General features: G+C 43.4%; 1 protein-coding gene across 5 annotated transcripts in view; it reads right to left on the reverse strand.

The window, feature by feature from the left end:
- si:ch211-196i2.1 (collagen alpha-1(II) chain) overlaps nucleotides 1–15,309 on the reverse strand; it is an 83,629-nt gene that overhangs the window by 12,951 nt on the left and 55,369 nt on the right. For 2 of the 5 annotated variants that reach the window (XM_030341780.1, XM_030341781.1), the window contains exons 2-20: nucleotides 15,252–15,296; nucleotides 12,960–13,014; nucleotides 12,527–12,580; nucleotides 12,269–12,322; nucleotides 10,626–10,679; nucleotides 10,233–10,286; nucleotides 9,810–9,854; nucleotides 7,637–7,681; nucleotides 7,183–7,290; nucleotides 5,733–5,786; nucleotides 5,256–5,309; nucleotides 4,861–4,914; nucleotides 3,964–4,071; nucleotides 3,497–3,550; nucleotides 2,800–2,907; nucleotides 2,372–2,425; nucleotides 2,072–2,125; nucleotides 1,434–1,487; nucleotides 1,153–1,206 (exon numbers count right to left, since the gene is read on the reverse strand). In XM_030341780.1, coding sequence (XP_030197640.1) covers nucleotides 1,153–1,206; nucleotides 1,434–1,487; nucleotides 2,072–2,125; nucleotides 2,372–2,425; nucleotides 2,800–2,907; nucleotides 3,497–3,550; nucleotides 3,964–4,071; nucleotides 4,861–4,914; nucleotides 5,256–5,309; nucleotides 5,733–5,786; nucleotides 7,183–7,290; nucleotides 7,637–7,681; nucleotides 9,810–9,854; nucleotides 10,233–10,286; nucleotides 10,626–10,679; nucleotides 12,269–12,274 — 960 coding nt within the window. In that variant the 5' untranslated portion in view covers nucleotides 12,275–12,322; nucleotides 12,527–12,580; nucleotides 12,960–13,014; nucleotides 15,252–15,296. Of the gene's footprint in view, nucleotides 1–1,152; nucleotides 1,207–1,433; nucleotides 1,488–2,071; nucleotides 2,126–2,371; nucleotides 2,426–2,799; nucleotides 2,908–3,496; nucleotides 3,551–3,963; nucleotides 4,072–4,860; nucleotides 4,915–5,255; nucleotides 5,310–5,732; nucleotides 5,787–7,182; nucleotides 7,291–7,636; nucleotides 7,682–9,809; nucleotides 9,855–10,232; nucleotides 10,287–10,625; nucleotides 10,680–12,268; nucleotides 12,323–12,526; nucleotides 12,581–12,959; nucleotides 13,015–15,251; nucleotides 15,297–15,309 lie in introns of those variants that run through there. The other 3 variants (XM_030341778.1, XM_030341782.1, XM_030341779.1) reach the window with 2 other exon arrangements.

The following is a 15,309-nucleotide window of genomic DNA, read 5'->3' on the forward strand; positions in this document are numbered from 1 at the left end:
TTAAACTCTCTCAGTGTAAGACAGCCCTCCAAGGAGAGGTGGTCTTCTGCCGGTTCGGCTCCCTCTGAGAGTTGGCTGTCTTAGGGTTATCACTAGGAAAGGTTATGGTAGGCAGTTTCCAACTGAGTTTTGGTGAGTATTTATGTTGTTGATTTGAGGTCGGCTTCGGCTTCGGTAAGAAAGTGTAAACTAATGTGGGTCTTTAAACAGTCCCTCCGGAAAAATGCGCAGTTTTTTTGTGATTGTTGCGGCCAAAGATCCTTGATTATGCAGCACGTTTTCTTAAATAATGCGATGAAATATGTGGCATATTTATGCAATTTAATGGCATGAAATTGCGGGAACTTGCAAAATTTTTTGGAACTTGCGAAAAATGCAGCCTTTCGATGACGTTCACGTCGCGTAATTACGTCATATCATAACGTTCCCATGGCAACAGGGGGAAATGGGTGCTTTTGTGTGAAGTAAACGCAACATTTTTCGACTTTCTGCTAAGATATATGTGACTTTTTTGCAACGAAAATGCAGGGATTATGAAATCATGCAAGCCCTGCATATTTTGCGTGGAAATCTGCAATTTATGCGGCGGAAGTGCGGCATATTTGAAAAAATGCGGCCCCCGCATGAATATGCAGACTTTGGCTGATTGTGCGTTGAATTATGCGATCGCATAATCGCGTTTTTCTTGAGGGACTGTTCTGAGCAAGTTCAAATTTAGCACATTTATTATTTTTTATTAGGACTACTGTGTATCTCTTGGCAGATGCTATTATCTAAATCCACTCAAAGTGAATATCCCAAGATGGTCTTTTTTTTTTTTGGTGGCGGTGGCGGTTGCGTCATAAAACTGAATTCATGAATACGTGAATATATTTCATAACTTAGTTAAAGTGAAGTTTGCAAAATATTAAATATGAAAACCATTGGTGAAATTCGGGGTAGGCTGCAGACACTGCTTCATAATATATTGTACTTGTTACATGAATTCTCAATGTATGAATACATTACATTGAGAATCTATAATTTAGCTGAAGTTTAGGTGTTAATTATTTATAATTAAGTTAAGTTTTGTGTATTTATTATTGAATAGTCATTAATGAGCACATGTTTTGCATATACATAATTAATGAGCAATTTAATGTAGTTGGTTACCGGTGGTCCAAGCTTCCCATGGTCTCCCCTGACTCCAACATCTCCATTGGTCCCCTAGGGTACAACCACATCAAGGCACACACACACACACACACACACACACACACACACACACACACACACACACACACACACACACACACACACACACACACACACACACACACACACACACACACACACACACACACACACACACACAAAAATGTGTTCATATGTGGACCAGAGCAACACAGAACACTGATTGAAGAGAGACAGATGCATGATGGGATGTGGTTTACCCGAGGACCTGCTACCCCTGGAGGTCCAGTGAACCCGTACGATCCAGAGTCTCCCTGTGGAGAAATGGAAGGATTGTAGACATTATAGTCTATTCATTCTACTTGAGTAAAACAAGCAGATCCTACACAGAGCTTATATGATAAGATTAACTTTACTAATCCTATACAGGAAATGTGGGTTATTAAAGGCATTTCCAGTATTTTGAACATTGAGCCCCTTTCTGGTTTGTCTAGGATGAAATAGAGTGCTTAAGACCGAGATTTTGAATATTGGTCCTGCCTCGAGTATTTGGCTAATTTCGAATCGCCCCTGCCTGCTTTACAATGGCTGGCTATGGGCATTCAAAATGACCCCTAAACGTTCGTCTTCAGAAATGTGAACTCATCGAGTGGTAAGTGGTGTTCGTTGATGTTCATAATCAAGTATTGTAGCGAAATACAGTTTCTGTCGTGTTTTATTTGGAATAATAAAAATTCTGAAACTGTATTTCGCTTGATATTTCGATACTTGATTATGAACTTCAACGAACACCACTAACCACTTGAGAGTTTCACGTTTTTTAAAACTGTACTGTGTTAGGCCCTATTTAGCTTAGCATCGACTACTTAGTACTGTATAGCCATAACTCTGCTGTTACCTTCAGTCCCTGAGATCCATCCAGACCTGGTGGTCCATTAGTACCCGCGATTCCCTGAAAACAAGGGAGGGAGAATTCAGTGTATGTCTCTGGTATTCATAACTACTGAATACAAAACCATAGCCACACACATATATCTGACCAACACCCCCCTTCAAAAAATGTGTGTGGTCATCATGGCTCAATCCCTGACCGTATCCGAGAAGCGCTCGATACGTGTAGATGTAAGGGTGGCTCCTGAATGAGCGGCTGCTGTCAGGATCAATGAATCCTGATGAGGACAGACAGACACGGACTCACCTGTAACCCTGCCAGCCCTGCAGGCCCCACCTCGCCCAGCAACCCGGGCTCACCCTGGGCACACAGCAGGAATCACAAGCAGCACTTTAATACAATACATGATGCAATGTTTTACACTCAAACGGAATATCATTTTACATCATTGATATTTCATTTGAATCAGAGGATCTTTTCTCTGAAACAGTTCTTGTTATGACTGAGTCAAAAGGTCTGAAGGGGAGAATTAATAATCTACACAGTTGGTTCCTGATAGGTCTGAATGTTGATGATTTATGACCAAATAGTGAGACAATAGCTGAACAATATATAGCCCCATGAAACAAGGACAATTATTAATTAGGTATTGACCAATCCTAATCCATAAAAGAGAATGAAGATGGTGAGATGAGAAGATGGTTGCCTTTTGTGATAGGTCAGGTTGTATTTACCAATAATCCAAGGAAGCCCTTCTCTCCTTTAGGACCCCCTTCACCGTTCTTTCCATGGGGCCCCCAGGGGCCCTCTCTCCCTGACAGCCCATAGGGGCCCACCTCACCCTGTGGAGAACATTTCACTGTTGGGGAACACAACTAATGACAACAAACAGGATATTATGATGATGGAGAAGGAGGAGGAGGAGGAGGAGGAGGAGAGGAAAAAGAAGGAGAAGGAAGATGGGAAGATGAAGAGGAGAAGGAGGTGAAGGAGGAGGAGGAGGAGGAGGTGCTGGCAGAGGAGATGGAGAAGAAGCATGGGAAGATGAAAAGGAGGAACACCATGAGGTGGAGGAGGAGGAGGAGGTTATGGAGGAGAAGTAAAAGGAGGATAAGAATGGGGAGAATGAGGACGAAGAGGAGAATGAGTAGGAGGTTTACGAGAAGGTGGGAAGGAAGAAAATGAATGAGGAAAAGCGGCAAAATGATAAGAAAAGGTTAGAGGAGAAAAAGCAGAAGAATAAAGAGAAGAACCAGGAGAAGAAAGGGGTGAAGAAGAAAAGAGAAAAGAGATAAAAGGCACAGAAAATGGAAAAAGGCACAATAAGACAGAGCAGAGGAAGAAACCAGAATAATATAAAATAAATTATTCCCATTATGTTAGGATTAACATCACTGTGAGTCTGTCTCGGTGGAGCAAGCGTTGTGTTACCTTGTCCCCGTCGGGTCCCACGCCCCCCGTCTCACCGGGGGATCCAGTGTCTCCCTGCAGGCATCAGTTAGTCAGCCGTTACACCCGTTACACGTGTCACACATACCAATACCTTCAGAACAAACCCTAAGCGCTGTACATGGGATGAGAACCCCGGCTCTGCTTTTCACAAGGCGCCTGACACATTGCGGCACTTTAAATTAATTTAGAAAATGAAGCTAGCGTTAAACAAATATTTCCTGGGATTTAATTGGAAGATCATGAAAAATGCATGAGCGGCTGGCAGATTCATCCATCTTAGAATGGATATATTGCCTAGAAGCTATCTGGTTATACAGTACCATTGAAACATCAATATTTTTATCAAATCAATGTAAAGCTCTTAGCGAGCATAGCAGTGAAATGTACCAGAGCAGAGTTTGCTTGTATGAAAGGAACCAGCTTGAAGGCCAGGTCAGTGTAACTACCTCTTTACCGATTGGTCCGGTTGGACCTTGCTCTCCCTTCAGGCCTTGGAGCCCTCTGTCTCCTAGGAGACCGGGCGGACCACCCTTTCCCTGATTACCTGGGTCTCCCTGGTACACATATATGGATCATGTTAATGTGGAGCACAGGTGGAATAGACATGCATTATAAAAGTCTTTGCAGAATAATGTTAGACTTTTTCTGGGGGGATGGGGAAATGTGAAATGCATAGTGCATTGCTGGATCTACTGAATACAAACTCAGACTCGCATAGAAACACAGTGTTCTTATTTAAACATGCGCTTCTTAAAAAAAGTGTCAGTTTTTTATTCATTACTTTTATCTTTCTGTCACCACTCCTTCTCTGCTAAAGATAATATTTTTGGGGAATAATAAAATGTCAGAACCAATCTTAAACATCAAAGTGGGCAAATGAAAACCCAAATAATTGCAAAAATTGTCAGAAGAAAATAATTTCAATATTTCACACTTTTTTTATATGCTGCGGCACCCACATTGACTGATAATAACCAACATGAACTGAAACATAGAAAAATATTTTAGGTAAGACAGTTTTGTTTTCCCCTTCTGCAACCTATTGGCTCCTATTTCTCCACCAGTTGTTATGTGGATTAGCCATCACAATCATTTCTAAATCTACCCGTTACAGTCAAAGGGAAGGTCCACCTAGATGTATGACGGATAGACCCACCCACCAGCCTACTACCCAGTGGCCTGTACTAAACGATAGTGGATCCATCTACCCGGCATTCATCAATCGAGGGACTGAGTGACAGGAGGCGGGCCTTTGCCTGCTGTCTTCCCGTGGTGAGTATTCTACCATGGAGGCTCCTGAGGGCCAAGGCAGAGTACATTAGGACGGTTCCACATGATCTCACCTGGTCACCCTTACGACCAGGGGGGCCTTCAACTCCCGACAGGCCCAGGTTGCCCTGAAGCAAGAAACAGACAGATGAACATCATTGACTTTGCATTTAGATTACTTTCATCCAATGCGTCTGACAAGAGTGGGGGCAAATAATCGAAGCATAAAATCAACATTTTGGTAATTACAAAATTGTGCCGCATGAGCAAGTTTGTTCAAACAACAACTGGACAAAGTTGAGCTCAGATATAGAAACCAGTAAACAAGGGTAGGCGTTTTTCTTCCTGTTTAGTTTTGTTTCACTTTAAGATTTGGCGTGTTTCAGTGAAGGCCAGCCCGTAATAGAGACAAAAACACAAGATACTTACGCAAATATTATAACTTTTCCAAGAATTTTCTTGAACCTACCTGCTGTCCACCTCGTCCGACTGGGCCTGCATCTCCAAGAGGTCCTGGTAAACCCTGCATGACCACACACAACACAATCAAATTAAGATAACATTTCAACCCTATATGACCACACAAAACACACTAAGATAGAGGTTCACCCCTACATGACCACACCACAAACTCAAACTAAGATATAAGTTCACCCTATATGACCAGACACAAAACCTAAGGCCCAATCCCATTTCTACCCCTTACCCCTCCCCTTTGTTTTGAAGGGGTAAGGGGAAGGGGTAAGGGGTAGAAATGGGATTGGGCCTAAGATAGAGGTTTAACCCTATATGATCACATACACAACACACTCAAACTAAGATAGAGGTTCAACCCTATATGATGACACACACTGAGATGTAGAGCTTGAACATAACAGTGTTCATCCTACATGCAGACATACCTTTTACAATGCATTTATAATAATATCCCAGACTATGTTCTTACCTTCTCTCCCTTTTCCCCAGCCGTCCCGATAAGCCCATCAGAACCTTGCTGGCCCTGAAGGAGAGAAGCCAAACTTCATATCACAGAGAAAAACAGCAGACACAGACATCACAAGGTGCAGAGTAATAACAATAACAGTTCAAGGTACCACACCCATCAACGAAATAGCATAGTAGAGAATAGGAACATTTGAGCTGATAGTAGTCTTTCTAATTGTATTGTCTCTTGTATGATTTACTAACACAACCCAATGTTGACATACAACAGCTAGTACTGTAGATCTCCAGTTTACAGAATGTAGAAATAGCCGTATAAACTCTGCCAAGTACTGGTATACAATATATATTAAAAACATAATATACACTTTTTGATAAGGTTTCCATAACTAGCTTTTCTTCTTGAGTAACAAAGCTATTTATAAGAGATTAATCTATAAACAAGCCTTAATTCAATGTGTATTTCTTGTAAAATGTTCAAACTGTTATTGCCTCAATTAAATGTTAATTCATATTCGTCCTGCTGAGGGGGTTATTGATCACCAAAAGATAGACATGTTAAGATGTGGCTGAAGTGCAGCCCTCGAGTGTTGCTCATCAGCCCTCGTCAGGCCTCCTGTTGACCCCCTGCCCACCACTACTCTGACCGCTCTATCAGGTACTAATGGAGGACATTCTTACATGGGGGGTTGGTCTGTATTTATCACTGTCCAAATTTATTCTCCTCTTAGACTGATCATAACATGATGTCAAAGTCGCAATGGAGGACATTTCAACCAGCTCGTAGCTTAAATAACCTGGATATATCTGTAGTCAATGCTGATCGATAGTGATTTCAATAATGTTATCAATACAATCACGTCCTTTAACTGATGTTTTCTATTTTAAAAAGGCTGGCCGGGCCGTCTCTCTCTCTGTTTGTAATAATCGTACTCGTGACACTTCCAAACCCCTCCCACTCGAGGCACCCTGCTGAGCTACGCTAGTTCACGCCAAACAGTTGCACAACCAGTTAGAGGCGGGACTGAGCACTTTTTGAATTCCTAAAGGATCCCACCTACTTACCGAGAGGGGCTCCATCTTACACATTATATCTTTATTAAGTGTCTCAAGTCTGAACATTAACAGACTATAAGATCTCAAAAGCCTATTTTTGGATGTAGGACTGCAATTTGAACCAATATGTTCATCCATGTGTACAAGTAGCATGATTTGTCTCTCAAAAAATGTTTTGCATATTGTGAATCAAAGCGTGTTCAAAGCACTGCAATTATGGATCAACAGCAGCATTTTAATTATGTTGCTGTTGCTATGTTGCTATTCATTGCTTCTGTCAATTATAATAACTCCTGTTCCGAGACAAGAAAGGTTGACAGCAGGTGTTCACAGAGGTCTGAATATTGTGGTTTGGTGCTTGTGTGTCCTGGGTATCATGGTGTAATATATCCCCTCACTGTTATTCCTGCTGAGCCATCAGGACCCTGTGGGCCAGCGGTCCCAGGCCCCCCCCTGGGTCCTAGCTTCCCCCTCATCCCATTAGGACCTGGAAACCCTGGAGCACCCTGGAGGAACAAAGAGACATTAACAACTAATGGGACACACTCTACAATATGCTATACACACACATACAAGGAAGGACAGGACCAGCCAGCCACACACACACACACACACACACACACACACACACACACACACACACACACACACACACACACACACACACACACACACACACACACACACACACACACACACACACACAGGGAATAACACGATCACCTGCACACATAGATGCAGCGACAAACACACACACGTTTAAAGTCACACACATGCAACATCCATGCAGTGTTTCAGATATAGCCGTATCTAGATGTCCGTGGTATGGAGCGCATCGTCCTCATAACTTACAGCTGGGCCCGGCATGCCGCTTGGACCTCCGTCTCCCAGTCGGCCCTGTGAGGAGCAGTCACTACAATTAGGGGTCCAAACAGTACCGTCCACACCAGGAACCACTCCTGGAACCAACAGTCAACCATCAACCATCAGGACCCTTATTTTGAATCACCTACCCTTGATTGAATAGGCAGACAGATGTATAATTTCACTAAGAACATAGAGTCCCATATTATTAAAATACAACTTATTCATACCACTCATTGGCTGTAGACTCTATCCAAAACATGCAGTGAATGTTTGGGACTTTCCATTAAAGATCAGGTAGGGATTAAGGCATCTTGTTCAAGGATGCCTGGAGATAAGGCTGTAGAGACTGGGGATCGAACCCAGTAACTTACAGCTGGGAGTCAAACCGCTACACTGTCCCAGCAACCCCTACGCCAGAGGGAAATGCGTAGAAGTTAAAGTGAAAGAAGGAGCTGAACACAAATTATATTTACACTGCAAGGGGAGCCAGTGGCCATAAATCCAGCTGGGAATAGCATAAAGCCTAGCAATAATGAATAGCGCATTAATGTGGTCTCTTTTAGTATGAATTGTCAAGCGCGGTGTTAGCATTCAGCGGCGTTACTTGTGCATAATGTGCAGCATTTGCCTGACAAGGCTATCTGCTCTTAGGAGAAGTGCCTCCATCACTCATACTTAATGTGCGTTGGTTTGGATACAATGTCTCTCGTTGTGTGGTACTCGGGTCACAATACCATCAATGCTAATATGTATGTTTGTGTACAAGTATGGATGTTTAGCGTGTTGTGCTGTGATTCATAACAACATGCACTACGTATTGTAAATGGTGTTTCATCAGCAGAAGGATACCGAACTGGTAAGCACCACACTACCATAGCTAAGTAGGATTTATAGTAGAGTTCTGCACACATAAGTATGACTGTAAGTATGACTATATGGTTGCAAAGCATGGCAACGTATTCGTCAAAGTAGGTCAATTTGGTAATCTAGAAGACACTTTTATCCAATGGGACAATTAGTGTTTGATACGCGTCATTAAGCAGCAGGTCGGGGTTAGGGCATCTAGCTCAAGGTTGACTACTGGTAGACTGTAGAACTTGGGGTTCAAACTGTTGACGGTGATAGTTGGGAGGGAAACAAACTATGAGTGTTCAGAGTTGTGCTCCAGGTAAAGGTGAGAAGACCAGGTATGTAGAACACCAGGTGTGTAGAACACCAGGTGTTCTACACCATGTGCTCCACCACCAGATGTGCTCCCGCCAGGTGTTCCACCATCAGATGTGCTACAACCAGGTGTTCCACCACCAGATGTGCTACAACCAGGTGTTCCACCACCAGGTGTTCCGCCCTCAGGTGTTCCGCCATCAGGTGTTCCGCCACCAGGTGCTCTACCATCAGGTGTACTACCACCAGGTGCTCTACCATCAGGTGTACTACCACCAGGTGCTCTACCATCAGGTGTACTACCACCAGGTGTACTACCACCAGGTGTACTACCACCAGGTGCTCTACCACCAGGTGCTCTACCATCAGGTGTACTACCACCAGGTGCTCTACCATCAGGTGTACTACCACCAGGTGTACTACCACCAGGTGCTCTACCATCAGGTGTTCTGCCACCAGGTGTACTACCACCAGGTGTACTACCACCAGGTGTACTACCACCAGGTGCTCTACCACCAGGTGCTCTACCACCAGGTGCTCTACCACCAGGTGCACTACCACCAGGTGCTCTACCACCAGGTGCTCTACCACCAGGTGCTCTACCACCAGGTGCTCTACCACCAGTTGTACTACCACCAGGTGCTCTACCATCAGGTGCACTACCACCAGGTGCTCTACCACCAGGTGTTCTACCACCAGGTGCTCTACCATCAGGTGTTCTACCACCAGGTGCTCTACCATCAGGTGCTCTACCACCAGGTGTTCTACCACCAGGTGTTCTACCACCAGGTGCTCTACCACCAGGTGCTCTACCACCAGGTGTACTACCACCAGGTGTACTACCACCAGGTGCTCTACCACCAGGTGCTCTACCACCAGGTGCACTACCACCAGGTGCTCTACCACCAGGTGCTCTACCACCAGGTGCACTACCACCAGGTGCTCTACCACCAGGTGCTCTACCACCAGGTGTTCTACCACCAAGTGTACTCACCCGCGGCCCACCAACACCTCTCTCTCCGGTGGGTCCTGCTGGTCCCTGGACAACACACACAGCAGGTCAACACACCTCATAGTCAAAGCAGTCATGAACATACATTGATAATAAAGTATGAGACTGATGGGCACCTCATAAAAACTGATATTTTCATATCTATTAACACACAAAAAAATACATTAAAAAAGAAACACTAGAAACACAAAAATAGCACTTTATAAAACGGGTACATAGCGGAATTAACAAAAAATATTGACTTAAATCCTAACAATAATAGAAAGGCCGACAGAGAAAATCTAAATTCAAGAATCTGTGTTTGTAAGTACTGAGTTGACCTGAGACAGACAGCCAGACATAAAGGGATATGTTTCAGTCTTCACAGCAAATATAATGAACGTGGGAGCCATGGGAACCACTTACTGGAGGACCGGTCTTCCCAATAGGGCCCACTAGACCTCTCAAACCAGGCTCACCCTGGTGGAGAAAGACGTCAAACATCAGGCTGATACCACACTTCAGATACATGCATCACTGCTTTCATAAATAATACATCACTCTGGAGTGGCCTAAACACTAAAGAAACATTTTCTGTATTTTTATTTTATTACAGATATGCGTTCCATTTTGCATCATCTGCTGTGACTTAGAGGTCTGAGAAGCATACTGTTTCAGCTGGCCTGGACATCATGTGTCCCGTTTGGTTAGATGAGGATAGGGTTGAATCCAGAGGCTAGAGTTCAACAATGCATCACATGTGCGTAGGGGAGAGAGACCAGAGAGGAACAGAGGTCAAGAGGATAAGAGGTATCCTACCCTCTCTCCCATGTGCCCTGTAGTCCCGCGCATGCCCACTGTCCCTGGGAAGCCCTGAGGAGCAGAGAGAGCAGATGGTATGGAAAAGAATTGCATGGAGATGAGATGGAAAGAATCCCCACTGCCCCACACCTTGACACAGGGAGGCTTGTAACCAGGGAGGCAGAGCTTGGGCGGTGGAGGTGGAGGAGGAGGGGGAGGGAGGGGGAGGGGGGAGGAGGGGGAGGGAGGGGGAGTCTTATGGGTATAAGGAGTAGAGCCCATCATCTGCCTCAGTATAAAACATAGTCACCAGACTCTTTTTAAATTTGTCTTTGAGTAGTACATCGATTATACAATAAAATACGTACATATAATATAATAAACACTTAATAACCTGTCGTAGGGTGCCGTAGTAGTCGGTACCCTACGGTGCCGACTTGTAGTCTCAATTAAGAGTAGTTATGCCCGTTAATACATAGCTATAACTATCCTATCTGGTTTGAGATGAGGCGGAGAAAGATAACCTAGTTTACCCAGAACATAAATCTAACAACAACTGTAACATATTGAGCCTCTAATGTTTAGAATAGTGTTGTGAATTTATTAGATTGCTTAATGTATGATTACCGTGATAATAATTTCCTTATTAATAATAATAATAATAATACATAGGTTTTTTTATTGCAAGATGCATCCCCTGTAGAGGGTCATTCAGTATAAAAGGGACACCATAGTCGACTAGTCTATTAACAGAGTAAATGGTGCACTGATATGAACTAGAGCTGTCAAGCGATTAAAATATTTAATCGTGATTAATCGCATTAATGTCATAGTTAACTCTAATTAATCGCGATTAATCGCAAATTCTTTTTCTATGCTAAATATCCCTTGATTTTTTTGTCCCATAATTCTTCTCATTTTAATTCTCTTATCAACATGGTGAAGTGCATCGGCTTGCCTTGTGCAAATGATTTTTTATTGATAACAACATTGGCATATACACTGATCAAAACAGGACGATACAAAAAAAAAGCCTATAGTGCAATTAAACGACTGCTGTGAACAAATGTCATTTGAACATAGCAGTCAGGCTACTGCTTCTTTGTTTTGAGCCAAAAAAAAAAAAAAAAAAAAAAACATTTTTTTTTTTTTATAAAATAATTGCGTTAATCGCGCGATAAAAAATTTAACGCTGTTAAATTTGGTTTGCGTTAACGCCGTTAATAACGCGTTTAACTGACAGCTCTAATATGAACACATTAAGAATTGTTACTAGGCAACAACACTGTGATAATTAAGTGACATATGTTCAGTAACTGAAGCCAAATACCAAAGCCTCATTTGCTATGTTATTAATCACATATTGATTTCTTGAAATTTTTGGACATATCTGTGAAAGTCATGATGACAACTGTTGGTGTTGCTCTGTTAGCTTCTAGTGCTCTGTAAGCTTAAAGAGCTTACACTGTTATGACTATTATGTCAATCTTATGAGGAAGGGGCCATCAAAAGAAAGCAAAACAGAATGAAAAGTATCCTTTTGTCAGGCTGGTCACATATTTATCAATTCAGAGGTGCCTGTCTAAGATACTGTGGGTTTGTTGAGTGTGCTTATCCTGCAGTGGGGTTAGTATTCTGTATTAGAGGGAAGCATCACTTACATTCATGCCTACGGGCCCCTGAGGTCCCTCCAGGCCAGGCTTCCCTGTGAAACCCTGCAACACGGCCAGGAAGTATTATTGACTTGTATCTGTCTCCCCTTACAGCCATCCATCCATCCTCTCATCCACTCAGCTTGTGTCCCATCTTCTGTATCCATCTTGCACTCCATTCGTCTATCCACCCTTTCAGCCACTCCATCCATCTATCCATGCATCCATCCAGTGAGGCTCTTCGTGTCTGAGATCCCCCAGACATACCCTCTCTCCTTGGGATCCTGGTATTCCCGTAGGCCCTAGACTTCCAGGGGGGCCCTTTCAAATGAAACAGAAGTTGTTCAGTAAACTATGACGAAAGTGAGCAAAAACACTGAGGGCTCACAAAGATATTATCAAGCCTGTGAAAACTTCACACCAATGAATATTCATAATGAGAGACTGTTTGTTGACATTAATAAATGAAAGGGCATAATTTCCACTGTTATGAGTATGAATATTCTAGTGGCATGTCAACATCTTTAATAAGAAATATGTCGTGCACGCAATTGCCGTTAAAGATCCGATCTCCTGTCTGCTTACATTTAACATTGTCTCCTCTCCCAGCCCAACACAGCTTTGGAGAGAGGCAGCCATATATGTCCCCACCGTCATAAGTTGGTGGAGGTTACACGTGAGGTTCAGTTAAATAGCTTACTGTAGAGCCCCCTGGGCCCTCCGCACCGCTCCCCCCCCGCCAGGCCTGAAGAACCCTGTTAAAGGGTGAACAAACACAGAGGACATGTTACAGTAGGATACAACACAGGAAGTCACATCTAAACTTCATGTAGAAGAGCAGACGAGCTGGAGCAGAGGACTGTGTGAGACGTTGGCTCTCAACGGATCAGGCCTCAGGTCTCACCAGCATCATTAGTTATAAGAGACAAACAGAAAAATAAATGATTGACCAATATCGCAGTAATCAACAATGCTTTCATGCGTAAATTTAGCAAACCAAAAGATACCTTTGGGCTGATCTCATTGAAATAGAAAGCCATTGAAACATGAATTTATACAGGAACATTATTTCATTCATGGACTTGTTTCTAAAGATTAAGGTCTGGTTTGGCCCACTCAGAATGCCCCAAATCGGGGATTCTCCAGAGGTGGGGAGTCGAGACCCACTTATGGGTGCCGAGCCATCCACCGCTAGAGCATCACTGATCTGAGAGGCTGAAAGAGGTGGGCTGAGCCCATTACACAGAGGGAATTAGAGAGAGAGAGAATGGGAATGAGAGAGGGAGAGAAAGATAGGGAGAGGGAGAAATTAAGAGCAGGATAAAGAAAGAGAGAGGTGGAGAGGGGAGAGTTGATAGGATAGGGAGAGAGAGAATGAGACAGTAGAGAGGTAGGGAGAAACAAGAAACAGTGGGAGAGAAAATGATGAAGTGAAACTGAAAGAGAATAAGAATGGGAAATACTGGGCGAGAGGAAATCCGACCTAGAAACAAAATGAAAAGGGAAGCAAGGGTCAGAGATGGAGAGTGAAGGAACACGGGAGGGTAGGAGCAGAGAGGCAAAGTATAAGGAGAGAGAGAGAGAGAGAGAGAGAGAGAGAGAGAGAGAGATAAAGAGAGAGAGAGAGAGAGAGAGAGAGAGAGAGAGAGAGAGAGAGAGAGAGGAGAGAGAGAGAGAGAGAGAGGAGAGAGAGAGAGAGAGAGAGAGAGAGAGAGAGAGAGAGAGAGAGAGAGAGAGAGAGAGAGAGAGAGAGAGAGAGAGAGCAACAGAAAACATAAAGATGCAAATGAGAATCGGATGGGGAATTTATTTCTTGCTGGTAAGCAGGAAAATGTGCAGAAGGCTGTTCTTTTTGGGCTTAAATGAGAGGAGCCCACTTCTCCACAGTTGCTTAATCTAGCATTTAATTGTTTCCATGGCGCTTAATTGGATATAATTTAATTTGAGTTTTTCAGCAAATGTAATTCTGGGTAATGTCTTGGTAATTCAGAGTTCAATCGCACGCCATTTGACATGGTGCCTTCCTCTTGGTTATCGATGACACTTTGTGGAGTCATATGATGTGACTGAAAACACTTTGCTACAGGGCGTGCTGGATGGGTCTGAATCTAAACGACGCACTCATAATGTTACCAATAAATAATACAAATGAATAACCTTGTTCGTGGAGCAGCCGAGGCTTTAGGCTTTATGAGCAGCAGGATAAAACAGCCCAGAGTAAAGCTCTGCCATAACGTGGAAGGGAAATGGATATGGGGGCCGCCCTGCATCTCTGATCTCCTATCATAGGCTTCATCTTTGAACATGCTAAACACCGTGTCTACAGCTTGCTATGGTCCCCCTTGTTGTATTTTATCGAGACAGGTTAATAAGAACGCGGGGCTCAAGGTGACGGAGACAAGCGCCTCATAACAGAGGGAAGCACATTAATCATAGACGAGTGCCCCCGTGTGTTGTGCGTGACGGCTGTGAGATGGGATTAGTCTGTGCATCTCTCTGAGTGTTTCCATATTCTGTATCTATATGTACGGAGCCATAGGGGTGCCTTTTATGTGTTTATGAGCATGTGTCTGGTTTATGTAATTTATATTGTAAATCTGAGAGTAGAAGATCGTATACCAACACTATTCTAGATATTTCTGTAGAGTTTATATTTATATATGTATACATAACAGAACACCTGGTATCTATAAATCTATAAATCTTACTGGTGGTAGGTTCCTCATCTTATTTTGTATCAGTGTGTTATTTTTAGCCTCTGGAATGAGCAGCGCAGTTTCCCAGAAACCCATTAAAACATAAGCACGATCCCGTAATCCTGGAACACCTTGTAAAACAGGGTGACTTGGTATCTTTTATTGTTGGGAAAACAACGCTTTTATTTATGTTTCCTGAGTACGCCGGTGTCCTAGCCTCACGTTCTAACCAGCCCCTGAAAAGCCGTTGGTGACGTCAGCGTCTAGAAGCGTAGGGCCCCCCGGTAGATTCTTACCGCGGCTCCTCTATCTCCGCTGCTGCCAGTTCCTCCAGAAGGGCCCTTAAGAGGAGAG

The sequence above is a fragment of the Gadus morhua genome, chromosome 19, assembly GCF_902167405.1.
Source record: "Gadus morhua chromosome 19, gadMor3.0, whole genome shotgun sequence".
Classification (NCBI taxonomy): Eukaryota; Metazoa; Chordata; class Actinopteri; order Gadiformes; family Gadidae; genus Gadus; species Gadus morhua.